The sequence below is a fragment of the Lissotriton vulgaris genome, chromosome 10 (genome assembly GCF_964263255.1).
Source record: "Lissotriton vulgaris chromosome 10, aLisVul1.2, whole genome shotgun sequence".
NCBI classification, from domain to species: domain Eukaryota; kingdom Metazoa; phylum Chordata; class Amphibia; order Caudata; family Salamandridae; genus Lissotriton; species Lissotriton vulgaris.
In genome coordinates this window covers 75115283-75142964 of record NC_141698.1, presented here as the reverse complement: position 1 = coordinate 75142964, position 27682 = coordinate 75115283, and the positions used below count along the sequence as shown (strand labels likewise).

General features: G+C 43.7%; 1 protein-coding gene across 3 annotated transcripts in view; it reads left to right on the top strand.

Annotated features, from left to right (window-relative positions):
• Positions 1 to 1046: 1046 nt before the first annotated feature.
• LOC147684697 (uncharacterized) overlaps positions 1047 to 27682 on the top strand; it is a 292946-nt gene continuing 266310 nt past the window's right edge. The window contains exons 1-3 of one of the 3 annotated variants that reach the window (XR_015300653.1): positions 1097 to 1159; positions 18933 to 19017; positions 25305 to 25872. Coding sequence is in view for 1 of the 3 variants with exons in the window: in XM_086940535.1 (XP_086796661.1) it covers positions 25320 to 25872 (553 nt within the window). In the remaining 2 variants the exon portion in view is untranslated. Of the gene's footprint in view, positions 1160 to 18932; positions 19018 to 25304; positions 25873 to 27682 lie in introns of all 3 variants that reach the window. The other 2 variants (XR_015300652.1, XM_086940535.1) reach the window with 2 other exon arrangements.

The window sequence follows — 27682 nt, the reverse complement described above, 5'->3', positions numbered from 1 at the left end:
GCCACCCCAGTTCAGACATGGCCAGATGCAAATCAGTCTGACCCTGTGCCTCATGGGAACAGTCCAGCCTAAACTGCCACGCCATGTCTTCCCTGGGCCGGAATCAAGCTTCCCAGGACCGGTTTCTGGCATTACAGCCGTCTTCAGCCAGGCTTGCTTGAAACCAGTGGCAAAGTGAGCAAGGGACTCACGTCTGAGCATAATCTGCCAACTTAGGGCAAACAAAGAAAAATTAAAGGGGGTGATGGACAGAGCGTTGACAATACAAACACTCACCCCCAGTGAACTGATCTGGGTTTAATCCATCACCGTTCTTTAGCTCACTCTGCCACCCCAGTTCAGACTTGGCCATATGCACATCAGTCTGACCCTGTGCCTCATGGGAACAATCCTGCCCGAACTGCCAAGCCATGTCTTCCCTGGACCGGGATGAAGCTTCCCAGGACCGGTTTCTGGCATTACAGCCTTATTACAGAAAAGGTTGGAGTCCCCTGGGCTAAAAAATAAAAATGCACTAATGTTCTAATTTGTCTACCATGGCAACAAACAGCCCATCAGCCGGCCAAGAATGTCTGGGCCAGTGTGCAAATGGCAGACTCATTCTGGAAACGTAACGGAATCTTCTTTGGTACGTATTAGTCCGATGCGGCTACGAGAGCGCCTGCACGCCCAACATCTGTCCCACACGGCAATAAAATGACCAAGAAGGAGAAAGCGAAACCAAACAAATGTCTCGCTGGTCAGAGCCTGCTCTCTGCTCCGCCCATACGAAAGCCCCGGGAAAGCGAGACAGCAATAAACATCGCCTACACCCGCGGCTCCCTCTCAACTCGATTAATCTGCCGAGTACCACGCCCCTCATCACCAGGGGCGACCGACGAGGCAGGCTGGAATTGAAGATTCCGCGTGCGGCTAGATAAGCTACTTCCGAGATGATCACTTCCGGAGCAGCTGGGCAGCGTTTCCGGGGCGGGCTATTTTCTGTTTCTAACCAATTATAGGGTGAAGAGACAGCGCCTCTCCTATTATTAGTCTCTTATCGCGTCAGTTGTACCGTTTGATTGGCCTTCCCTGCCGTCAATTTATGAAGTACACTATAGTCGAAATCAATGCAGACTCGGTGATAGGATTTTTAAGAGTCACCGGCGGGAGTTAGGAGGTAGGTCCTGTCAATAGAGCTGCGAGGCCCTGGTACCCATGGCGCTTAATTCTGGCTGAGTATCGCCAGTAAATTTGACGTTGTCACTGTTCTGGCGCTTAATTGTCGAACCGTTGTTTAAGTGGATGTAGTTGGGTGAATAGATAGATAATAACACATGGGAGGGTTTGTTAGCGGCTCTCTTTTGGAAAGATTTGTGGTTCTCTTTAAGGGGTTCCAGCGTTGCTGCGTTGCATTGTGATGAAGTTGGCGGAGAGATTCCAGAGTGACAGGGTGTTCGGGCGGCGCTTTACGGGACGGGCCCCTGGAAGTGACTTCCTCGGTTTCCCAGGCTTGGATACGCCGCTTTTCCTGCTCCGGACGGGCAGGACTCCAAGTAACATAAACAGGGCTGGGTCGTGTTAAACGTTCTCCAGAAACCCCACTTGGCGCCATTCCACCCACTTTTCATTCAAAAATATTTCTCTTACCTGTACTTGTTTTTAGAGTGAAACTGTCATGCAACTTCCTTACTCACACAGTTGTTTAGTACATACCTGCAGAAGTAACACACTCAATAGCAACAATGGGGGGAGGTAGAGTATAGAGATAGGATTCTCACTCCACGGGCACTGATAATTAAACAAAAAGAATCCTACTCCGAGTGCACACCCCAGGCAGTGGAACTGGCAATCTGTAGAAATAGTGTTTAAACTCGCTTATTTGCTCAGCTTGGAAGGAGACTGTTGTAGGCAGCTCCATGCACTCCACTGTACATGGTTGGGGTGGCCATATTATTTATTTATTTATTTATTTATTTATTTATATATATATATATATATATAGTACGTGTGGGTGTTGTGTGTGTGTGTGTGTGTGTGTGTATATATGTGTGTGTGTGTATATATATATATATATATATATATATATATATATATATATGTATCCGACCAAATGTCACTTAAAATAAAGATTTTATTTTGGATACAGCTAATCCCGCAAGAGTGAACCTCTGACCTGAGCAGGAAAGAGTGTGTTTATATACAACTTCTGTATATTAGCAGCACATGTTCAATATGAACCTCCACACTAAAGAACTCTGGGAGTAAGGAAGTGGTATAACAGTGTCTGTCAGTGCCTGTTGGACGTTGTTGTGTATACTGTTCTCGTGACCTTCCTTGATCTATGAATTACCTCTGGGTTTTTTATTAAATACTTGTATGGCAACCTGGCAGTGCCAGAAGTGTTTCTTTGACAGGTCATTACATGGACATTTTTTCGGGCCTGTTTTACAGTCTGTGGGGACAGTTTTTTTTTGTTTGATTTCCATGTTTTTTTTAATGGCCAATTTTATTGATTTTTAACATTAAAACAAATACCAGCCAATCAGCACAGTACATTATACAGGACAATTCCCAATCAGTTGGATGAGCAGTCACATAGCACAGGTCCCCACTTGATTTAGCTTGGTATAAACATTTAGCATACGTTCCAGGTGTAATCCATTAAGCCCACCCATTTGCCCCACACCCTACGATATTTCTTCGGGCAACCCCTTGCCTCGTACATGGGTTTTTCCTGTATCGCACACCAGTCCACACCTTCCTGCCACCTCCAAAGGCTATGCGGAGCTGGATGTTTCCAGGCAGCGGCTATGTCCTGCTTTGCTACTACCATGGCCAAGTTAAAAAACAGCTTGTCATTCCTGGATCCATCCAACCCATCGGTGATCCTCAGGAGCGAGTGTCGTGGGGAACCTCCCACCCCAGAACCTCTGTGAGTTTCTCCTCAGTGCCCCCCCAGAACGTGTCTGCTGGGGACATGCCCACACCATATGATAAAAATCAGCTGGGTCTTGGCCGCATCATGTGCAGGAGGCGATCGGGTACAGGCCTACCTTATGAAGGCGCGCCAGGGTTAAATAGGCAGCGTGCAAATAGTATAGTTGAATGAGGAGTTTAGCTGATGCAGTGACTTGATGTCCATGTTAATACCCCAAACATGTCCTGCAGCAAGCACAAAACCACGCAGTCTCCCAAACCTTGCAAATCACCTATTTAGCGTGCCTGTACAAGATCAAAACTGCTCTGATTTGCAGATGTGGGCCGCTTCTTTTTAGCCATCTGAGTCACTAACGAAGGCCACTTTTATTTTGGTACCTGGGTCTATTTTGTGTCCCATCCTGACCTGGGCCTATTTTGTGTCCAAGTCCGACCCAAGCATCGAAAATTCCACTTTGTCTAGCGAGTCAGTTTTTATCAGGGTGTTTTTTTTTGTTGTTTTTTTTGTAGTGCCCAGTTTCCCCCGTTCTGGCAAAGAATAGGTGTTCTGTTCAATCAGAAAATGAATAAGGAATATAGATGCCTTTTAAATCTTTTTTTAATCCTGTGTCGTTTGCTGCATGTTCAAAGACAGGGGTCATATGTCAGTTTATGCCTTTTTTAGGTCTCGCGCCTGCGATTGCAGGGGCAAAGCCCCTGCTGTCGCAAAGCGAGCCTAATGCAATCGTTTCAGCTTTCAATGACTAACAGGACTTGGAGACAAGAGACTGGCACACGCACGCAGCCTGCCGGAATCGAATCGGATCGGGTCACGCGCGTGAACATGCGCTCCGATTTCGGCAGGCTGTTCACACACACACACACACACACGCACAATGTATATGGACACGCACACACAAACAGACAGGTACACACACATACAGAGATCCCCCCCCCCCGCCGCCGAACACACACTCACACCAGCGCACCTATACACATGCACACACACATACAAAGACCCCCACCCCCCCCGCCGCACACATACACACATACACAAGCGCACCCCCCCTCTCCCCCTACAACTAAGCCCCACTTACTGCCATTCTGGACTTCTGGCCTCCGCGGGGCTCTCCCTCGGGCATGGGAGCCCTGCTCTCAGGCACTCCGTGGGCGCGCGCGCGGGCTTCCGAAGACAGAAGTCCCGCCCCAAGGAAGGCTTCGGTTTCCTGACTACATTTGATTGAAATGTTGGCCCAACAAGGATCCTGCAAGGATGTGCGAGGCTCGCGCACTGCCATGACAGCCCGCCCGCCAGGCGGTCCGGCCCTCCTCATCCGTGCAATGGGCGCTTGATTACTCTGCGGGCACAGAGAGGAAGAAGAGCCCTCCCCCTGCTCGCCTGCTCTTTTCAATGCAACTTTCTGTTTTCCCAGGCAGGGGGCTGCTGCTCGCTATCTCCCCCTCTACAGATGTGATCCCGGAGCCGGGTGGGGGCGGGCTGCAGCATTGAAGGGCTCAGGAGTCTGTAGACTCGGTCAGCGTGGGCAGCGAGGGGACCCCGGCCAGAGGCAGCCGGGCTGTGCTTGGATCGCCCTGCCGGGAGCAGCGCTCCCTCCTCCGCAAGATCCGAGCCCTTTGCACCCGGTGAGACCTGCTGCTTTTTGGGTCCTTGAATTTCTCCCTGAAAAGCTGCCCCCACCTTCCACGGTCTCCAAAAAAGACTCAGCCTACATCGGCTGATCTCACGGAATCAACTCAGCAGAGGCAATCGCAGCCTAGATCTTCTGGTCTCTGCCGGGAGCAGATCACCGCTCGCGAGCCCCCTTCCTCTGCTAAGAGGATCTGTCTGGATCCGCTGACGAATCCCCGCCGCGTCAGAGCCGGTCTGCTGGTAGTTTCTCCGCGATCGGGTGTTCCCTTCCCGGGATCTGCTGCTCTCCCCTGGTTGGACCGGCTGTACCCTTTCCGGATCCTATCTGAGCGTCAAGTCTGTGTGGTGCAGGTGAAGTCTGGGACGTATGAGCTGTGTGAATAATAACTGTCAGCCCCATGCCTGAGGTGCATCATCAGAGCTGTGTGAATAATAACAGCTGTGAGCCCGTGACTGAGGTGCATCATCAGAGCTGTGTGAACAATAACTGCGTCAGCCCGTGCCTGAGGTGCATCATCAGAGCTGTGTGAATAATAACTGCGTCAGCCCCATGCTGAGGTGCATCATCAGAGCTGTGTGAATAATAACAGCTGTAAGCCTGTGGCTGAGGTGCATCATCAGAGCTGTGTGAATAATAACTGCGTCAGCCCCGTGCGTGAGGTGCATCATCAGAGCTGTGTGAATAATAACAGCTGTGACCAACAGCATACTCTTGCACACACTCTCACTGCTCACCAATTCAAAGTTTGCTAAAAAATGCATGCGACGCATTGTCATACACAATGCCAATAACTCAAACTTTAATGCTGCAAGACCTATTGCATTGTAAATGCTTGTTACAAATGGCAGCTCATTTTATTGTGGAGGTCTGTGTTTACTTTTCTTCCTCTGGCTGCAAAGATAGAGGATTTTGTAATGTGAGCTGTCTAGCAATTGTCATGGGGTGTGAAATAAAGGCTGTAGAAAGTCAGTTTTTCTTCTGCCACTCAACATTTAAATTGCTTTCTAATGAACTGTATAACTATTTCAATATACATCGGCAGTTAGGTAAGCACTTTTTTTTGTAATTCTAATTTGTGATGGAAAAGAACATTTTAGTAGGATCAAAACAAACCAGAGCACGTTATTTGGTGATGTGAAAGTGTTAAATATCGTCCGAAACCCGATATCAAAACATTGTACACTCTGTAGTTCTATCAGTAAAACGGCATGCGAGTGGGAAAGTCTGTGGCTGTTTCAATGAGAAATATGCTGTTTGTAAATGTCAGTGTGCTGCTACACAATGCTTTAGTAATATATTTATTAAAAGTGAGCTATTTTAAACCAGATCTGAGAAACATGCCTTCTACGCACTAATGACAATGCTAATAGTGAATTAAGAGGAAAGTCAGGGGAAATATGTACCCTACATGTGGGCTAGATTCTTATTATACATGTAGCTAAAGTTTAGTCTATTAAATCAGACAAGAGTTTTGTATCGCAGACCTTCTGAAAGCACATATTTCATGGTGCTCTTATGTGTGATAATGAAGAAAAAGGCGACTTGGTGAAATAAAACGTTTGCCTAGGATCACACAGTTTAAGAACAGTTGAAGAATCAAGTGCATTACAGTTTGGTTGAGTAGATTATTCAAGTCACTAGATCTGTAGGTCTGGTAATATTTTTCGAGGACCTCAACCCTGCCTCTATATGCCAGTGCTTCTGTGCTAAAGGCCAGCCCTGAGCACAACAATTGCTATTAGTGAGCAGTGTCTTGCACAGCGGTTGCAACTGTAATTCTTCCATAACATGTCGGCTAGAGGGCAACCATGCAGTGAAAAGGTGTGAGACCCAGGCATGTACCCCATTAGCCCTGGTGGCTAAAGCACAAGCTGAGTTAGAAAGAGTGCTGTGTAGAGGATTCGGGGCTATGGGTACACCCATCTGCAAGCTTCTGTTTTATATGCTGTCCAGTTTAAAACATTGCAGTTTTTTCAGTCCATCTCAAATTAATGGCCTGGAGTGCCCTAGCCAAGAATCCTCCTAATTTAGACACGTTTAGCGATGTCCGTTTCAACTAGAAACACTTTTCGTACAATCTGTGTTCATGGGAGGAATCGGGTGAAGTTACTGTTTTAAACTGTTTGTGCAGTAAAAAGCGTGCACATGCAGGAGAAGCTTGTGATCTGTAGTATTGTTTTGTGTGATGGTAGTCCTATGCTGCTGCTCCTGGGATTTGAAGAGGAGAGCTTGGAATAGAACCTTTCCACTGTTTTGTACACAAATTGTACATGGCTCTACGCCAGAATGGGTGAGCGGGGTGCCAGACATATCCCAGTGCTTTCTTCTGTCATCATTTCCCTTCAACAGACCCTGCTCCTACATTATGTTGAGTCACTTGTAAAAAAAAAAAAAAAAAAAAGCATTTTATTGACAGCCATTCATTGAACAAATACATGACCCAAACTTGGGTGACATGCTGGGTCAGCATCGGTTTTATAATTTCTTTTGCAAACACTTCTGCATTTTCATAACTTCTTTTGAAGATACTTCTGTAGATTTGAGGCTCAGTCTTGTCTCTTATTGTTTACTGGTGGCTTCTGTTCTAGGTTCAGGCCGCAAGTGCTGGGCTTGCACTTTGTTGTACCCTCTTAATTTACCCCCAGGGACCATATCATCTGGCATCTCCAGGTACATCTACTGGGTCAGCGAGCCCTCGCCGCCTTTTACTCTCGGGTGTCTTATCAATGCCAATCTGACCTTCCACCCTCCTCCATGCTGCCCAGTGGTTAACTCCTGTTGGATATCTGCCTTTTCTGTGTGGTAACCCCTGAGTTTTCACCTTTTGCTTGGCCCTATAATTTTGCTGGCTTTAGAACTTTATTCACTTTTCCCTTGCTAGCCAGTAGTAAAGTGCATATGCTCCCCCTTTAAACATGGTTTAATTGACATCATTGGTAGAATTACTGTAAAAGCCTATTTATCGCCACACACTACGCTTTCACTTGAACCATACCTAATATACAGCATATTTCATCACAATTGGCTTCTTTTGACCCATTTTCGTTTAAATATAATGCATCTTTTAATAGCAGTTCATTGTGGCATCTCCTACGTTTTTTTCCCCCGAGTCCATGTAGCTGCAATAGTAATTCAGCCCAGGACACAGTGCACTTTATTATAATTCTAACTTTCTACAAAAGCCTATGATGGTCTTTTAATTTAACGCTGTTTACAGTTAAGCACTTTACAAAAGTCCGTCCTGCACTTTTCTATTTAATGTTATTATCTGATAAGTTTGTCTTAATGTGGCCCTCTTTTTATCCGGTGCTGTTCATGTGAGACAAGCGTTTTTGAATCTTGATGTAAAGCTAATTCTTTTTCAGGCAGCTGTGGATATAGTTTTAACTTATATTAGATCTCTGAATTTTTTTATGGCATTTTAATTCATTATTATATGCTTCTTATGCAAGAAACCGGAAAAAGATTGATGATAGATCGATTGACCTAATGGGTATATTTAATTTGCCTGTAAGTCCCTAGTATATAGTTCAAAATGCACCCAATGGCCTGGAAGTTAAATGCCACTAATGGATTGCAGCCCCTATTGTGTCCTTCACTATAGGCATGGCTTCACGCCTACTGGTGTAGCCGAACTGTAACAATTGAAAACATACACTGCAACCTGTCAAAGGAAACCCTTTTGTAAGTGAAAACCTCCATTTTAAATATTAATACGTAATCCCATATAAGCCTTGAAGCCCACAAGCTAGGGTGCATGGTATTTCAAAGTGGGACATGTAGAAAATTAATAATAACATGTCCCTAACGTGACTAGGCCGTCCAGTCAAGAAACCTCAGGAGCACCAACACCCTCTTACTCATCCCCTTGAAAACACGCAAACAAAAAACTGCAGCACGTTCCTTCTCGGGGAACAAACCCAAAATCTGGAACTCCATCCCTGTTGATATCAGAACTACCCCCTCCTTTGTAAAATTCAAAAGACTCCTAAAAGGGCCTCTACCTTAACCGTGCCTTCCTGAACTGAAATCTGAAATACACAAGCCTCCACTCTGCAGTCACCAGGCAATGCTCCTTCACTCCCTACCTCATCCCCGCTCCCTAACCCCCTCCTTGTTCACCGCCACTCGGGGGAAGACTTAGCCTAAGACTTTGTCCATGCATCAAGACTACCTCTGGACCTCTCTACCTCAATGGTGCACCTCGGACGCACAGCACAATGGAACTTTTGAACACGTATGTTTACTTTTGTCTCCTTTATTTGATTTATCTCCTTTCTGCTGTAAAGCGCTCTGATACCTTCGGGTCTGGCCAGCGCTATATAAAGCCTCTTAAATACATTATTTTTTCACTGTGGCAGGCCTAGCTGTCCTATGTAGAAGTTCAGAGTGCAGATTAAAATATTGATAATGCAACTCTGAAATGGGACTAGTTATAAAAGGATGAAGACTGATTTTTAAGAAATCCTTAATAAGTCACACAAGTCTCTGCCAGCTCTGAGCCTGTGCTAAGTCTTGAATAGGTGTGGAATGCCCCCAGGAGCAAACAATATGTTGACCTGAATGGGCAGTTATGACTCATACGAACTGCACAGAACATGCAGCGGGGAGCTGAGGACATCCTTTTTGGGTCTCGCCTGAGCCAGCGCATGTGGTGCTCTGGCGAGACATTTAGTAAGCGGGTTTTCAAAGTGCTACCCAAAGGCTTTTTCCGTCCACCAGCGTGCGGCTATGCGCACATGAACATGCACAGGCCATCTGGCTTTCTGTAATGGCTCATTAAGCCTTGCAGCGCGTGAATCGCCTCCCCTACCCTCTCCCTTCTCCCACTCCTTCCTCATCCGCTTCTCTTATTACAAGCTTCCCTTGTCGCACGGCATGCTTGTTGGATCCATTTCACAGGGAAGCAACTAAATGAAAGAAGGAAAGGGAGGTGGGCTGCTCGCGCGTTAAGTGGAAACATATGCTGCTTTCGTCGCAGCGGGCGCTCGCACCACTTTTGAAGCCGGGCTTGTCTTGTTTAATTACTTTTGTTAATATTAGTACTTTATACTTTGGTATTTTACCTGATTGATAGAGAACCGCGGTATCAACAGAATCGTTTTCATATACTTTGTTAACATATGTTAACCCTTGCATGAATCGAAATGGCCAGGCTCTTTTTGACATACAACGCAACAAATATTCTATGCCTGCCCTGCAAGAGCATCCTTCTAGTTCAGCCGCAGTAAATCCTCATAGAGGCGCACCGCTGCCTGCCAGCGGGAGCCATCCTTCAGTGCGCCACAAACGGCAACCTCCGAGCGCCTGGTATAAAAATCATTTCTTCTTCATCTGCAGCCTGCCTTTCAAACCGATTGCTCTTGCAGAAGACTTCATTAAAGCATCAGACTTGATTGGCTTTTGGTTTAGAATAAAGTCGACCTCTCCCGTTTCTCCCCGGTGGAGCCGGCTCCAAACCATTTATAATACGCCTTCGACGCGCAGCAGCCCTTTCAGCGCCGCCAAAAAGGGGAGTTCTGGAATGAAAATTACGTCGTCACCAGAAACAAGGCAAGATAAACTACAGTGGTGCATTTCTGAAACGCAATAGAAAGAAAATCTTGCTCCCTATAAGAACAAAGGGAAACGTATGCTGAGCTGCAATCCTGTTCATTGCTTCAAAAAGTAAAGATTAATACATGCGAACTGCAGACATGGATGTATTTGTTAACTTGCTGGTTCAAATCCACCGGGACTGCCAAAGTTGTTCGTAATAATTTCGTGACTGAAAACGTTGGTATGTTTTTGGTCTGCAGTTACACATCGCATGTCTTGCCCGAGAAAAAATCCAGTCTCTGCTGAACGCCATGTGATTGGCCGATACGATTTTGTTAGACTGACTGCTGTGGATTTCAAGGGTTAGCCTGCCATAGCACTATTTAAAGCAGTAATTCGCTTAAATGCAGAATTCAGAAAGTATCTATTTATAAGGAAACACAAATGGTGCACTTTTAGTGTCTAACTGGTCTGTGTATGCCTTAACGCCTTGTGAATACAGGGGTGAGGTCAAGTGTGTACTGCAGGGCTGTGTGACTCGGAAGGGAAACGGGGCAATTTACAATTGAGAAATATGATACAATACAAATATGTGAAATAGAATGCAGTAGAGATGTATAGTTCCTCAAGTGATGTATACTATCTTGACTTGCCAGTTTCACGTATACACAGAAAGGTGTCTTTATAAATGGACTTGGAGTATTATAGGAAACAGGCGGGCATCCACCACTGGTAGGTAAAACGTAGACGACCCTCTTAATATTTTAGAAATGGCTCTCCTTTTCACAGGGGTGCAGGGCATGCCCAAACTAACCGCAGCCCTTCAGACAGACTCCGCCCCTGGAACACACTTTCTTTCAAAACATCAACAGCCCCCCAAATGGCTAATGATAGCTCTGATAGAGGAAAACAAAAACCCAAATTGTTGGTAAATCATGAAAACCGATTATGCCCATCATATCATATTTTAATGACATAGCCTTTGTTTCCTGCTGGTAGGCAGTTTCTAAGCGTGCCCTACACTAAATGATATTAAGTGGACTATGTTATAAAAATCATAAAATTGACTTTATTTGCACTCTGATGATAACAATATAGGTCAGCTTTCTGGGTTTGGTGTGTGTGAGGCACATTTGCTACCATATATGTGCGTTTGGGTGTATGTGTGTGTGTATACTCCTGTCTGAACGAGCAGGGCTGTATATCTATGAATTTACCCATTCATGAATTTGTGTACGTGTAGGTATGTCTTCACTTGTGTATATTTACCTATTCATATGCCACTATGTGTGTATTTGTGTAAGTATACATATTTCAATACATGTGTATGTAGTACAAATAACGTTATTTCGGTAACATAAATATATCCAGAAAAGTGCATTTAAAAAAAAAATAATTCCAATTAAACGACAATAATATTACTGCACCGTGATAATTATATATAAAAACAAGCAGCTTTCATTAGGTATTAAGTTCCATAAACATAACCTGATTGAATAGATCCGACATTTCCATGAACAGGATTAACATTTAATAATTTAAATAGCACAAAAAAAACTATATTGAGGAAAGATCTCGTACGTACCCATAGGGGTGCGTCACATAAGTAAAGTGCCATCGGCAAATATCAACACAGGAGTGTTGATGTTTGCTAATTTTGGAGCCTCGTTTTGGTAACTATTCATCCACCCCACCAGACCATTAATATACAAACGGAATCGGGTGGGTGCTAGTACACACCCCTGTCTAACCCCGCAGTTAATGGGAATCCTATCAGTAAAATTCCAGTGACTATTCCACCTGACTTGAGCTTAAAAGTGTCAGTATGCAATTTAATTAGAATGTATAAAAGATCTTCACGGATAGCATATTGTTTGAGAACTTCCCACAGGCATTGTCCAGGAACTAAACCCAATGCAGCCTTCAAATCGACCAAGAACACATGGAGATGGTCTTTTCTTAATAGAATATATTTCCACTAAATAGCTGGAAATCGAAACAGTTCACTGACACAGCATCAACCCCATAACATCGAACTAAATATTTATCAAGTCACTAATATTGCATACTAAAATATCGATTACCACTCTCCAAAATTAAAATGACACAAATAGCAATTAAAACAAGCATTGGCATAGCCAATAGGTCTTGCTTTTGGTACTTTATAAGTATTTAGGTATGCCGCTCACTATCCTTGGGTCTACAACATCAGCTGTTGCATGGCTGTGTTTAGCCATTCAACAGTTGATGTTGTTGTACCAAGGATATTGTGCTGCATAACGAAATACTTATTAAGTCCCAAAAGCGAGACCTATTGGCTATTTCAATGCTTGTTGACATTGGTGTCAAATCCTTTTTGACAGGTCAGTTGAGCCAAATGTAACACCCAGAGGAGACTTAAAAAAGAGCGAACAGAATGCCAAGGTAGTTGTTTAGTGTCAACTGTATGTTTGCTGGAGGACTGTGCTTTCTTCCTACCAGACTTCTGTCTCTGGGTTTGCTGTGGGAACACTGCCTGCCTCAGAATGGATTTTAACGTTGGATGTGGGAGGACACTAGGATTACCATAGTACTCGCCCCACACCCACTCTAAAGAAGTCAGAGCCTAAGTTTAGTGTGGCCGAAGACTTTCACTATCTTGAAAATGCAGACACATGTCATTTTGGGGGTGTGTGCAGTAAGGCAAACAGGAACTACAGAAAAAGTGGTTAAGGTTGTGCGGTATACTCTAAATCAACACCCTTTCCCTTTGTCTAAACCTTTTGGCACCACCCAAACCCGGTGTTCTAGAATCCACAGTGTGTGCGAGAGTTGACAGAGAGCATGAAGATTCGATGTAAGCTGGGCATGGGGTGCCAAATTAAAACTTCCTCTTCAAACATGTCTGAGTGTGTAATTCTTGGAGCACCACATCCCACAGGCTAGTCCCTGGAACTTTTACTCCATTAGTACAACATATAGTAAATGCCTCCTATTCGGAGTATTTAACTGAAAATGAGGCATGACGTGGGGAGTCGTTTTTTTATTCATATCAAATCCCACAGGTTTTGCCTTTTTTTCCATGCCTTTTCTCCTGATAAATTCTGATAAAACCTGCTAAAATATATCAGGGGGGGGGGGAGGGGAACTGTGAGGCAGTGATGACTACCAAACAACTTGTAATTCTAATCCCTGTGAAAACACGTATTTGCACAGGGTTCAGAATTTAGCCATTAGCACGTAATGTGGCCGTAAGTCAGAAGAGAAAATGTTTGACCAGGACAAACCTGATTGGTGTATCCAATTCGCTGACTGCCTCAAATTGCGCCTAGGTCCCAGTCTACCACGACCATAGACTATCATTGGCGCTTTGTGACTTTAGCTCTATTTCTACAACAACAAAAATAAATAAATACAGTTGTTATCTCTGGTTCCCCTATTTGAATTTTCATCATTTTTGGTGTTATTTTGTGTACTAAAAAAAGTGTATTTTTTCTAATTCAATTGTGAGTTTTATTGTTTGACATTTTGACTTTATTGCTGTCTTGGTACTGTATAAATACTTTACACATTAACCTAAGTTAAGCTAGTATGCGTTGTGCCCTAGCTGACAAGGGGTTGAGCACAGGTTAATTTAATGACTTTGAGTTCAATGGTTGTATTTATGCTTTGAGAAGGAAGAGTGACCTACCCCAAATTCTAATTCATTTCTTCCATAGCACCCCCTACCGTCCCATCCGCTAATCCTTGACCTAACCACAACCTGCTAGCTTTAATGCTCCTCTGATGTCAAGGAGAAACATATCTGTCCCCTCTCGGGAAAGGTGGATCCCACCCTCTAGATAGATCAGACCATGGGGGATGGATTCAGCCAAATTCCTCCTGCAAAGCTTGTTCATTGCTGTGTGGAGTTTCCTCCCAGTCTTCTGTATTGCCCTGTGCTCTTGGGAGCCCCCTCTATTGAAATCTAGGTATCTACCCGGACCATTTGATGCTGGTCCATAGGGTCGAATCGTCGACGAACTTAATATCAGTGGATCAGTACAGAATATCCGGTTTCATGACATCCAAGTGAAGTGGATTACTGTGATAATTCTAACTTGATTTGGAAACTGGCAAAAAGATTTTCTTTTTCCCTTCCTCACTGATTTGTACAAACACATGTTTGAATGTCACTATTTCACTGTATGTCACACTATAATCACTTTCTACTACGTTTTGCGCCGTGTTTTGAAAATATTTATGAATGAAAAATCAATTCATAGATTACAAACGAATAAATAACTTGAATTGTTCTTGATGTTGGATTTATGTGGTGAGCAAGCTCCTGGTTTGGAGCTTTGTCTTAAATAATGAGAAGACTATAAATTGTACCTTAAACAGAATTTAGTTCATGTGTTGAAGGAATCAGGTATTCTACCCCGACAGAACCATTGTCTATATTGATTTGTTTTGCCCAGGTTCTGAGGGATACTGGGTCGCCCCATGGTGATATATAGTACCTGCTTGATAACCCTTTGACCTCCTCAGACTGACTACCATTTATTCTTCATACTAGTGAACGAGGAAGAGAGAGGGAGAGTCTCTACTTCATAACATAACAATTAAGAACATCTACAACACCACCTCTTGCAGTGTTGTAAAGTTACATAAAAAAACAGAAGGTTCTAAAGTCTTCATGCAAAGTAACCTCCTGCGGAGAAAAAGTTTGTTTGTGATATCCAATGCTTTAACATAAGAATCTTTGTGAAAAGAAATGGGACAACATAACATAGTTAACTCGGAGAGTGTCTGAACTGGGGTGGCGAAGTGAACTAAAGAATGGTGATGGATTCAACCCAGATCTATGACTGAGGGTGAGTGTCTGAAAAGTTTCATCATCTCCTTGAGTTTGCTTTGTTCGCCCTAAGCTGGCAGGGTATGCCCAGACATGGGTCCCTTGCTCATTTTGCCACTGGATTCAAGCTAGCCTGGCTGATGAAGGGTGTTAACCAGAAACCAGTCCCAAGATGCTTGTTTACGGTTCAGGGAAGACCAGGCATGGCAATTTGGGCTGGACTGTTTCTAGGAGGCACCGGTCAAGACTGATTTGCATATAGCTGTGTCTGAACTGAGGTGGTGAAGTGAGCTAAAAACAATGATGGATTCAACCCAGATCTGTGACTGGAGGCGAGTGTCTGAAAAGTTTCAGAGCTCCTTCCATCATCTCCAAGTGTTTGCTTTGTTCGCCCTAAGTTGGCAGGGTATGCCCCGATGTGGGTCCCTTGCTCACTGTATTTGAACCGACAAACAAGAATCTTCAAGATTAATCTCTACCCTCCAATTCCACTGCTGAAGATAATCCCTGATAGAATGGACTCGTTTCATCTTGAAGTACCAGTAGAGAGCAAATCCGTTCTACTGTTTAGATATATAACTGGATGGTAGCCCTCTTCTACCTATCTCAGTAAAAAAAGATTGCTGGCAAAACCTAGCATGAATCTAGCATCACATCTTCTGCTCCCTTCCGAAGAAGATCTCATTCCTCCTCTGAAGCAACCCTTTTTTTTAGTTTGTAAAATCTCATCAGACGAAGAGGAACAAGTAGGACTGGGGAATAGTAAAACGCTGTCTTCTAACCCAATCCTTTTTCTGAACCCACGGGTCTGAAAAAGTGATACCCACTGATTAAGAAAGTGGCAACTTCTGAAACATATCTATTTTGAGGGGCCAACAATTTAATTGTGAATGACTAGCCATTGTTCAGGCAGCCATGACCTCTGCCTTTCCCTCTCCATTTGCTACCTTGTTGGGGGTAACATTACATCACTGCTCTTCTGTCACTGAAGGCTGAAGTATAACTTTCCCTTTAGGGGTGTAAAAAGAGGGCTCGAAGGAGCTCTGTTGAACAGAGTCAGAGGAGTGAGCTTTACATCACCGGCCATGGCAAAAAACAGGCAGATTACATACTTTGTCTATTTCAGCTACTGGTATCTTGTACTGTAACTATGATTTGTTGTATCACTAGTGTAGTCACAAGCCAGGGGGGAGTGGTAGTGCACACGTACAGCAGCCTCTGTGGTGGGATGGACAGAGAGGCTTTTACCTCAATTTTATTTACCACTGTGGCGTCATTTAAAACACTTTGGGTCTGTTAATAAGTATGAATTTCTACCAGAAACAGTGATCATCATAACAGAAGAGTTTACTAGGTTAGTAGTGCTTTACCTTTTGACTCCTGCTAACCCCTATTGAATCATTACTGGACACCAAGACCACTGCCTAAGCAATATCTGTGATTTGAACATTAACCCAATATTAAAAATACAGGGACACTTGTACATCAATCATATATACAAATTATGAAATATTTAATTTAATTCACAAACAAAGCAAAACTCTTGTTTGTATTGGGGAGGTTTGAGCCTTTCAAAATGTATCTTTATTTCTAAACTAAAGGCAATATTCTAGACACTAGCAAAGTGCTTCATCTCTTTTGCTCTTAACGCATGCTGCCTTTTTGTTTGGTGCATACCAGTGATTCAGTAGAGGCCACCAATCGTCCATAGTAGATTCCTGTTACTCTATTGGTTGTGCTTTCCCAAAGCAAATAAAAAGGATACCAATGATACATATTACCCCTTAGTGCAGCAACAACCACTTGGCCCAAGACTGAGTCCCTGTGCTGTATTTATTTTATTTAAAGGTTTTATATATCACTGTGTCGCCAGAAAGGTAATAAAGCACTTTGTGGCACATGTATCAAACTCCCCATTTGCGAGTACCAAATAGCAATTTTTACGGAATCACTGTTTGGTAATCGCAAATGGCTATGCAAGTAGGAATCGCAAAATAATTTACGATTCCTTAACATTAGCTAATCACGATTTGGAAATTGCAAATCACTATCAGCTAATGTGACTCCGTCCATTCCTATGGGCCTACAGGCCATAGGAATGAATGGTAATGCATTCGTAAATTGCAATTACCAAACTGATAATTGCAAATCCAAAGGTTACCGGGGGCCCAAGGCATCTTCCTGAAGCACCTCCCAAAAAAGGTAAGTGTGCACATGTAAAACATGTGCATGACATGGAACTTTGAAAAATGCATTTTTCAAAGCATTCACAAATTACCATGAACTTGATGTTGATGGTAATTAGAGTTTGCTTCATGCACAGTTCGCATTTAGGAAAGGCTACACGCATCGCCATTAGGGAATCGCAAATTGTTGGAAGAAGTGGGTTGGAAGAAGTCGTAAGAAGGGGAAGAGCAGGAAGAGGTCGGGAGAGGGTGAGAGCAAGGACGATATAGAACATTCTTTATCACACCCAAACATATTACAAATTATATGAGGGCTATTGGATCGTTTCAGGTCACAAAGCAGTTGTCAATACTCCGTTTTGAAATTAGTAGGTGATAGATAGTTCGAGGTACCTTATTGATAGACTTGTCCGAAGGACCCAATCTGTCAATGTAAGACCAGTTTTATCATAATGATTAGCTATTAGGTTCTGGTCTCCGGTGTCGAGGCAATAAGAACTTTGTTGTGCTTCTGCAGGATTGTTTGAGGCTCTAAAGATCTACATTTCGGAGTTTCCACAGCAAGTGAGCTCTTTTTTTCTAGATTATCTCATGCAATCGGAAATTGAAGAGCGCCAAGTTGCCAGGCTTGCCTTAGAGTACAGTATTGTACTTTAGGAAACACATTTTTATCTTAAATCTTGTCTTTAGTCTCTTGAAGCTCCCTCAAGATTGGACAGATGTGGTTGAACCTTTTGTTCCCCTTCATTGACGCATTCTGTGGAGTGTAAAACAGCCTTTGGAGGGGACACAGGGATGCTGGTAAACACTCAGGCAATCCATCCTAGTATGTTCTGGATATGATGAGTGATGGCTGCTCTTTTTCATTGATTGCAGGAAAGAAGGTGTTTTGTTCGCTTTGGTAGAGATGGATGTTAGCGGAGTGCACTGATTTGTTTGCAGAAGAAATCATTGTAAGGAAAGAGTTGGTCATGACTTGTAGGGATTTGATGGTTTCGTTAGTGTCTGGCACAGAGCCAAAAAAGCGTCGAGTTTATTGTCAGATCTGAAGGAAATTAGCAAATACTCAGGGTTAATTTTCAGGCAGTATGTATTTATCCAGTCATATATTTTCTTTAACCTTTTCAAAGCGTCGGACGCTTGGTGGGCGTGTGCGGAACGCTCAGGCATCATTATTTTCTGCACCTCTGTGGGATATCTGCCGCAGCGAAGCAGTTCAAAATGATTTGTAGGTTTTGGAGATTGATGAATGAGTTTTAAATACAATGGTGTGTCCTCGGCATACTGGTGGAGCTTTCCACCAAACTTTTCTAGCAGCAAACCTAGTTTTCCCCCATATAAATCGCATAGAATCGGAAAGTGTGTGGTGCCCCGAGTTACACAGCAGACTACTGTATGCGTTTAGGATGTATAGCTATATAAAATTCTATAAAGTAAATAAATAAAAATAGTTTCCCAGTTTTATTAATTGTGCATTTGTGATTGACTTTTTAGGCAGTATGACATTTTTTTTAGCCCAGTTGCTGAAGCATATTCTTGGTTCATGGGTCCTTAGTAGTAAAACATGGGTCCTGTGTTAAAAGCTGCCGACAAGTCCAACAGGACCAGAAGGCATGCATCCCCATTGTCAATGATAAGGTGGATCTCCTCCATCACTTTCAAAGTTGGCTTTTTGGTGCATTTGGTACCGTTGTGGTGTATTCCAGGGATGTGGGATACCACCACCTCAAGCCAAGCATAAAATGCAGTTAGTCTTCTATGCACCAAGGGAAGGCTGATACATTCTGGGCTTGACACTGACAGTATACACAGCTCTGAGCTCTTCATGGGTTTCTCGTCCAGGGCCAAGAATTCTTTTCATTCTGGAAGTTGTGAGTGTTGCACCCTCTCCCCTGGTTGGAGAGAGCTGTACACTGATCCTTAACAGGTAAGTGCCACTACATTCGAAATTTCCAGTGATCATTTGTCATATATCTACATTTCTTTACATGTCTCTGTGCCATGTGGAGAAGTCGTCGTGGGATATAACTACATATTCACTGTAATTTTTTACTGCCTGCTTGTGCTGTCACACTCAGGAGCCGCCATGTTTTTTCAGCAGTGGATTTAATAAGGGTAACATTTGGAAATGGTTCAATTGTGTAATTTTAGCTGACGCAGAAGGGGCGTCTTTAGTTAGCTATCATCAGTACGGTGGGTATCAGAAAATGGGCAATGCAGCAATTGGAACACAGGATTCTGTAGTCCCATTCCATGTGAGCGAGACTGGGAGAACAGTTTTGTCTTGCTATTCTGTAGGTGCTCTTGGAAGGTTTGTTATCGCAATCCGGTAGCCTGCCAGCTCCCTATATTGGACCACAGAACGACTCTCTGCTCTAAGGCTGGCTTTGCAAAGTAGGTGAGTTAATGAGGTGTCCCACTCCAGAGCCTTAGAGGCTTTAGTTGCTATAAATGTGTGGAACATGTATACTAAGGGAGGACCGTGGACATGCTATATTTTCTTCTCAGGACTGCAGAAACCTTTAGTACTTATATTCTTGCACAGTGTCTTTGGTGAGCTTTAATACTTTTTTGGTTGGTGGGTAATCAGCAAGTCTACATGATGATTGTTTTGGTAGTACCTGAGGCAATGATGTGTGCTATGTTTGTGGTTTTGGGGGAGTTTTTTTGTATAAATTTCGCTGTTGGAAGATGTTGCTGCTATGTAAATTTCTCACCTTAAAGTGTAGAACATTAGGAGCTGGTACTTGATGAGGGGGGATGTCTCTGACCCATGCTGAACACAGGCCACCTTTGCACACATTTCCTGGCCTTCTGCTTCAGAAGAGGGTCTCACACTGTTAGTAAAGAGGACATGAGGTGGATTCTGTGCATCTGTGTTTCTTTTGGAATGTAAATTGCACCAGGTTGGTACATTATCTTCCCAGTAGGTGTATAATTAAGGTGGTTTCCTTTGTAGTGTAAATAACAGGCTTGTAATGTATCTTCACAGTAAGGATGTAATTAAATTACGAAGGCACAAATTATCAGATCTGCAAATAAGTGGTCAGAATGCCTGCCGCCCAGTTCAATTGCAAATGTATGTAAATGCATTGACTGCCTCAGTGACATTATGACTGAACATACGCAGCAAATAAGATTGTTTTATTGTGCATTTTCCCAGGCTGAATAGATCTTCTCTTTGGTGCAGGCCATGAGTCTAGACCATATTTAAGACCATATTTATTTTCATATTATGAATCTTCTAATCATTGTCTGAAACATTTCTGGGCAAAGTCTACCTCGTTATGGGTAATGTCTTCCCAAAAATTTTGTAAATCTCCCATGAACTTGGTAGTACTTATTGATGACACATTGTGCATTGCCTATTTATTGCCCGCACAAAGAATCCTCGTTCTGGCTCATGCAACTCATTTACAATGTCTACCTGACTCATGAGTATTGGCTGCTTGACTGAGTGCCCTGATAATATTTGCTGCTGGTAGCTCGACGATGCCTTGTACCTGAAGAAAATGGGCCTTAGATCATCTTGGCTCTAGTCCTTCCTGTCAAACTGGGATTGTTGGAGTAACAGAGCTATACTTTCATCAAGTGTTGTCACATTCCAGACATTCATGCCAGATTTGGCGAGGTAGATCCTCATAGAGCTAATGCACCAACAACACCCAAGAGCACTGCTCGTCTCTTTATCAATTCAACTCCCATCGTCCTCCGATTTTGAGAAATTTCACCAACTAACATACATGCAAATGCAAAGAACTTATAAGGCAACCAGAACTCCTATTGATAGATGAATGAAACAAAAAAGCCTCTTGGAGGTAATTAAGTCAGAAGAGAAACTGAAATGAGACGCAAAAACAATAAAAGTTAGATCCATCAATTATACTGTACTTCAAATAGAAAAGGACTTCTGATTTTTTTTCTAAGAGTTAGGTTGTCCGCTGCCGTCCTGCGTGAGGATGGACGACCGTTCCAAAGTTAAGAGATAATGCGTTTCCTCCAAACCAGGCATGCCTCTGTTGATGAATGAAGTTAAAACAAAAGTGAAAAGTACGTGTTGGAGCACAGTAATCCTAGCCTGGATTGCTGGTGTCCCCGTTTTGACAAATTCTTTGCTCACCTGGTAGACAGTGGAACTTCCTCATGGATTTGGTGACCTGGTAAAGAGATTCCTGGATATCAAGCTTTACATAGTCGAAGCTTGAGGTAACCTGTGCAATCAATCGAGTAATATTTGTATAAAGTGGCTAATCTCCCAGGGGGTGAGAGGGTATCAAGGCTCTGTGTTGCAGGTATGAGTCGAAGAGCCAGGTCTTGAGTCCCTTCCTGAAGTGAGTCAGCTAGGGTGACATGTAGAGGTGAAAAGGGAGGTGGTTCCAGGCTTAGGCGGCGAGGTGGGAAGGAGCGTCCTCCGGAGCGCCTGCAGCAGATACATGGTGTCAGGGCGAGGTGTGTGGAGCAGAGGTTTATGGTAGGTGGGTGGATGATCAAGCATGGTTCATGTAGGCTGGTCCTTCGTGGTGGAGGGCTGTGTAGGCCTGGGCGAGGAGCTTGAAATTACATCTCTTCTGGATGGGGAGCCAGTGAAGGTATTTTATGTGCTGGGTGATGTGTGTCCTCTTGGGCAGGTTAGGGATATGTCTGGCTGCTGCATCCTGGATTGTCTGGAGTCTTTGCTTGAAATCGGTGGTGGTGCCGGCATAGTGTGTGATGCCGGCATAGTGTGTGATGCCGTATTCGAGCCGGCTGGTAATGGGGTCCTGCATCACAGTTTTCCTTGTGCTGATACGGAGCCATCTGAAGATTTTCCAGAGCATGCAGATCGTGTGGAAGCACACTAAGTAGATGTTATTGACCTGGAGTTTTATGGAGAATTCGCTGTCCATGATGATGCTGAGGTTGCGGACATGGTCTTTCAGCAAGGGGGTAGGTCCGAGCTCGCTCCCCATCAAGAGTTGTTCCGAAGGGCAGTGTCTGCCGAATAGCCGAACGTCCATCTTGAGTTTCAGGCAGTTATCTTTCATATATGTTACAACGTTCTTCATGCAGTTATGGAAGTTGGTCTGCGTCGAAGTGGGATCTGCTGAGGGTGAGAGGAGGACAAGCTGTGTGTTGGCGTAGGAGATGATGTTGTGTGATCTGACGATGTCTGCGAGTGGTGTCATGTGGATGTTGAAGAGGGATGAGCCTTGAGGTACTCCGCAGATGGGGTGCTTGGGTTGTGAGAAGGGAGGTGGGCACTCTGGGTGCATCCCGGGAGGAAGGATGCCATCCACCTGAGTTTATTGTCTGTGATTCCACAGCGGTACAGAAGAAGGGGTTATTCCAATATAGTCACTGGGACCAGGGTGCTTAAAAGGTACATATGGAAAGGGTTCCCAGTACATGGAGATTTAAAATCCCAAAATTGTTAAAGAATAAACACAGAAGTACTTTTTAAGCATCAACACACTTGTTATTTAATCAGTGTGTGTACGAAGTACAGAATATAGTGAAAATAAACATTTTGTCATCATCATAATAAAACCGTGCACCAGGTAGTGAGAGGGTAAAGGGGTGGGTAGTGTAATGTGAGAGAAATAGTGAAAGAATTCGGCACAATGTAAAATGCAATATCAATTTTGCAGTTATGCACGAATACACAATTCAAGCCTGGCTTCACCTTAGAGCCAGCTACAAGAGTGGACATGCAGTGTTCATAGCCTATTTAGTACAACAACATGCTGAAGACGCTTGTGTGAATATCTTGTTAATTATTAGCGCAAGTTGTTTAGAAGGTGAAAACAAAGTCGACGTTACGACCCCAAAACGAGGGTAGGCGGCAGTTCAGTCTTAAAGCGGGGTCTTCATCAGGATAATGAAGCTGGCTCCTGGGTGTATAGATGAAAACGGTCTCTCTTGGTTTTTCTTGTCTACACTTTGGATGTAGGCGTGTCAAGAGCCACCAGAAATGGTGAGTTTGTCTGATAGATATATAGGTGTGCTGGTTGTGATGGCTTTGTTACTGACGCAGCTTGTTTTGAAGATGGTGGGGGCTAGCAAGGGAAGCCAGTGTAGTTTCATCAGCATGGGATGAGGTGTGCTGCAGCATGTAGGATGCCTCTTAAAGGTGACAGTGTGTAGTTTTGGAGGCAACCGAGCATGGCATTGCCGCCTTCCACAGAGAGTTCAAGGGCTTCAAAGCAGTTTTGAAGTTACTTTCAGGAAGAAAGTGTTGTGGTTTGATGCTATCAAGATGTCATTAATCCAGGTTTGTACTGTATCTTGTTTGGTGTTCTTGGCAGCTAATAGCAATTCGGTCCTGGTTCGATTGAGGTCCATTTTGTTGCTTAACATCGTGGTCTGGATGATGTGAAAGCAGCGTTTGTATGTGTATCATCTTTATATTGATGAATCATGATGCTGTGCTCTGAGTACAGCACAAGGCAGCTTCCATGTAAAGGTTGAAGTTAACCGGATACGGTATGGAACCCTGGGGACACCACATCATAGGGATCTTTTGTGGCTTGGAGGTACCCATGTGAACAAACTGGTGTTTGATTGGAAAGGTAGAACGGCCAGCGAATCCCATTCTCAACTCGAGGGTACATATGATGGTGGGTTTGTTTACTTTTATTTATTTATTTTATTTATTTATTTACTTATATAGTGCTAGAATAGACCCCGGAAGGGGTATCTCTGCGCTTGAAGCAGACTGTGAGGAGAAGCAGCAGATTCCAACAGGATCAGCAAACACAGAACAGGAAGGTCTTGAGCAGCTTTCAAAACTGCAGATGCTCTGGAAACTGTCTTAGAGGGAGGGGGAGCTAGTTCCAGAAGCGGGGCCGAGATAAGAGAGGGCTATCAAAGGCAGCTGAGAGGTCCAGCAATATCCAGAGGCAAAGGTCCTCTTCATCGATGGTCAAGAGGGCATCGCGTGTGTGTTGTAGCTGGATCTGAAGCCAGGTTTACTCATGCCGGAGATGGTTAGCAATGATGTAATATTGGATTTGAACATAGATAGCTTGCAGATGAATGGTACATGAGTGATGGACAAGTAGTTAATGAAGTTATTGCGTTCTGTTGGGCCAGTTTCTCCAACTCCTGACGCAACCTACGTCTTGAGAGCTTCTGGGAAGAGGCCTTTGGTAAGGAAACCATTGACAATGGAAAGTAGGGGTAGAGAGTGCTTTGATGAAGGAGGATGGTAAGACATCATCTTCATAAGAAGAGGTTTTAATGGAGTAGAGTAGGTCTGCCAAATCTGAGAGATCTGGGGCTTTAGATGCCAACCATAGCTGGAATCTACGGGTAGGAGTGGGTGTGAGAGATGAAGCAGCCTTAGTATTGTCGATGTGCTGTCTGATCGTCTGTAGTATGTTTACTAAAGAAGAGGTTGATGGTATTACACTTTTCGGTGAAGTGAGGAATAGGTGAGTCCCACAGGGGGTTAATGCACTGCTTGGTGTCTTGAACAGCCTTCCGCTTCTGTTTGTGGCTCAATTATCTGTAATTAATACCACCAGTGTTCAACCAGAAAGTGTTGACCACTTTAATGTATATGTTTCGAGACGGAGCAAACACAAGGAGATGATGGACGGATCGCTGAAACTTTTCAGACACTCTCCTCCAGTCACAGATTGGGGTTGAATCCATTATTGTTCTTTAGCGCACTTTGCCACCCCAGGCGTCCCTTGCTAACTTTGCCACTGGAATCAAGCTAGCCTAGCTGATGAGGGGTGTTACCCCTGAAACCGGCCCCAGGTTGCTTTTTTCCGTTCCAGGGAAGGCCTGGCTTGGCAGTTCGGGCTGTACTGTTCCCATGAGGCACAGTGTCAAGACTGATATGCATTTGGCTGGGTCTGAACTTGGGTGGCGAAGTGAGCTAAAGAACGATGATTGATTCAACCCAGATCTGTGACTGGGGGTGAGTGTCTGTCTGAAAAGTTTCAGCACTCTTGTGTTTGCGATGTCTGGAGACGGAGCCACGCTTATCTAATGTTGGAACGCAGCACTAGAGTCCAAATGTGATAAGGCAACTTTTGCAGCAGGATATTTCCAGTGTCCAATTATTTTAAAACTGTTGATCTGCATGAGCAGTGCATTTTTTTTGCTATGATTGCTCCTACTGCAAGTCACTTTGTGTAGTATTTCCCCCTCTCACTGAATTGTGAAATTACTGCTTTCATTTGTTTCACAATATTAATATAACATTTCTTATGCATTATGTTTTAGCTCCCTACAGCAAAAATGAAGACTAGAGCTAAAAGGGCTGCTATACCTGCTGGTACCAAAAAGGTAGCAGCGTCTGAAGTAAGTGACACGGATGTCGGAAATCCTGTTGATGTTTTAGACGAGAGTGGTATAGCAGCAGAAGCTCCTGCTGATGACCCTAACGAAACGTTCCTTAGTCTGGAAGCTCCTGCCAAGGACTCTTCAGAGAGTACCACAACTATTGACTCGCTTGCCGAGAACTGTAGAGAGGGTGGCACAACTGCGGGCGCTCCTGCTAAGAACTGCGAAGAGAGTGGTACAACTGCGGGCGCTCCTGCTAAGAACTGCAAAGAGGGTGGCACAACTGCGGGAGCTCCTACGAACTCTGAAAATGAGATTCCCATGTCCTCTGAAGCTGCTGATGAGAGTGCTGAAGTTGAAAACCTAGCTGTCGAAGCTCTTGTTGGAGACCGCTTCAGACCAATTCCAGTCAGAACGCAGGAGAGTGTGATCGTTATTAGTGACGACGAGGAAGCGGACTGCACACTTGGCCTTGGAAATTCAGTACTAATAATAGAGGAATCCTTTGGTAAGTGACAATGATTTGTCATTTTCAGCAATCACGGTTCCGTGGTAATGTTCTAGTATTTATAAGCAGTGTGGGGCTGAAATTACTAGAGACCATGTATTTGTGCTAGAATCCAATAGGCAATCAAAACATACACTCCATTATAAAGATTCACACCTAGGTAGGTAATGTTCTTGCCTTTTCTAGTTCGTCAGTGGTAAATACGTGTAATAATTAAGCCTACTGTTTTTTTTAATTTAGTTACAGTTATACTAGAACCAATGTGTATATTCGTTTTCCTGTATCTAGGAAATGCTCTTAAACAATGTTGAGTTAAACTAGGTCATCCTTTGACATGCATTTTTTTATAGCATATATTTTACTATACTTTCCTTGCCCTTACAAAAGAACTATCTGGGTAGGCGGACGCTAGTAGACATTGTTGTAAATCAACGATCGTTTGGTTTGCATATTTAGGCTACTAATTTGCATGGAGCTTTCTCCTAAATTATTCATCTTTTTTGAAAATCTGGCAACTGTCACTACCAAGCATGCGCATTTTGATTGGTGCCTAGCTGTTCAGTATCTACATAATAGACCATTAGCTAGTCTCATAGACAAGCTTCCTTAATTTTGACATATCAATATGTCTTATTCCACTTACAGCTGCCCATAAAGATGACAGAGAGCTAATAAAGTAACAATGTTCACCTTCCTCACAGAATGAGCCTACACAGGGAAACATGTTGCTGTAGAAGGGAGCTTTAGAATCATTCACTTGCCTATGCCGAAGGCTCAATATATGTACATGAAAATCGTTCTTATGTTGGCTACTACAAGTTCCTGAAGTAAACAATGCCCGGAAGCATTCCTTTAAGTTTGTATTCATTTTTTAAAGGGTTCCAATCCGTGTTTAGTCAGTGGCAGTGTTTACTATGTTTTTTTACTGTATTTTGTTTTTAGAAAGTAGTTTCAATTTTAGGTTGAGCCTAACGTTGCAGTGCATGGGTTGCTCGCATTTAAAGGCATGCTGAGGTAGGGTATGTTTTAGAAGTGCAGTGGAAACCCCACCCATCTTTTTCATAGGCTGACATCATCGTCCATGGTAAATGCTGGCTTCTGATTGATAATGAGGCTTTTTATTCTTAGTACCTCCTTGTTATTTCCCGGTCTCTTTTTGTGACTGCCCATCAGGACTGGATCTTTTACTTGGGGCATTACACTGTCTCCTTCATTAGTCGGTAAGCACTGTATTTGTATAGTTAAAACACAGTGATAGATTTTTAAACACTGTAAACGTATGGGCATCTGAGGAAACGAATATTAAAATAAAATATTGGCGCAATGGCGATAGCTTGTTCTCAAATGTTAGTAGTTAAAACACAGTGATAGATGTTCAAACACTGTAAAAGTATGGGCATCTGAAGAAACAAATATTGAAGTAAAATATCAGATTTAATTAATATCGCTGGTTGAAAGTTGAGGTAATTTATAGAGCGCTACTTTGCCCGAGGGCGTCAAGGCGCTAGAGATGGAATAAAGAGCTGTGTGGTAGAAGACGGGAGGGAGGATCAGTTGTAGGCCTGCCTAAAAAGCCAGGTTTTCAGAGCCTTTCGGAAGAGGAGGTGGGAGGTAATTTCCTTGATCTTAGGCGGAAGAGCATTCCGAATTTTTGGAGCGCAGGAGCTGAAGGCTAGGTCGCCCCATCTCGCTTTGCTGGTTTTAGAGACAAGCAAAAGATGTTTATTGGCTGACTGAAGTGCCCTGCCCGGGACATACGGAGTTACCAGGGGTTTAATGTCTTCAGAGCCAAGCCCGTGCAAGGCACGGT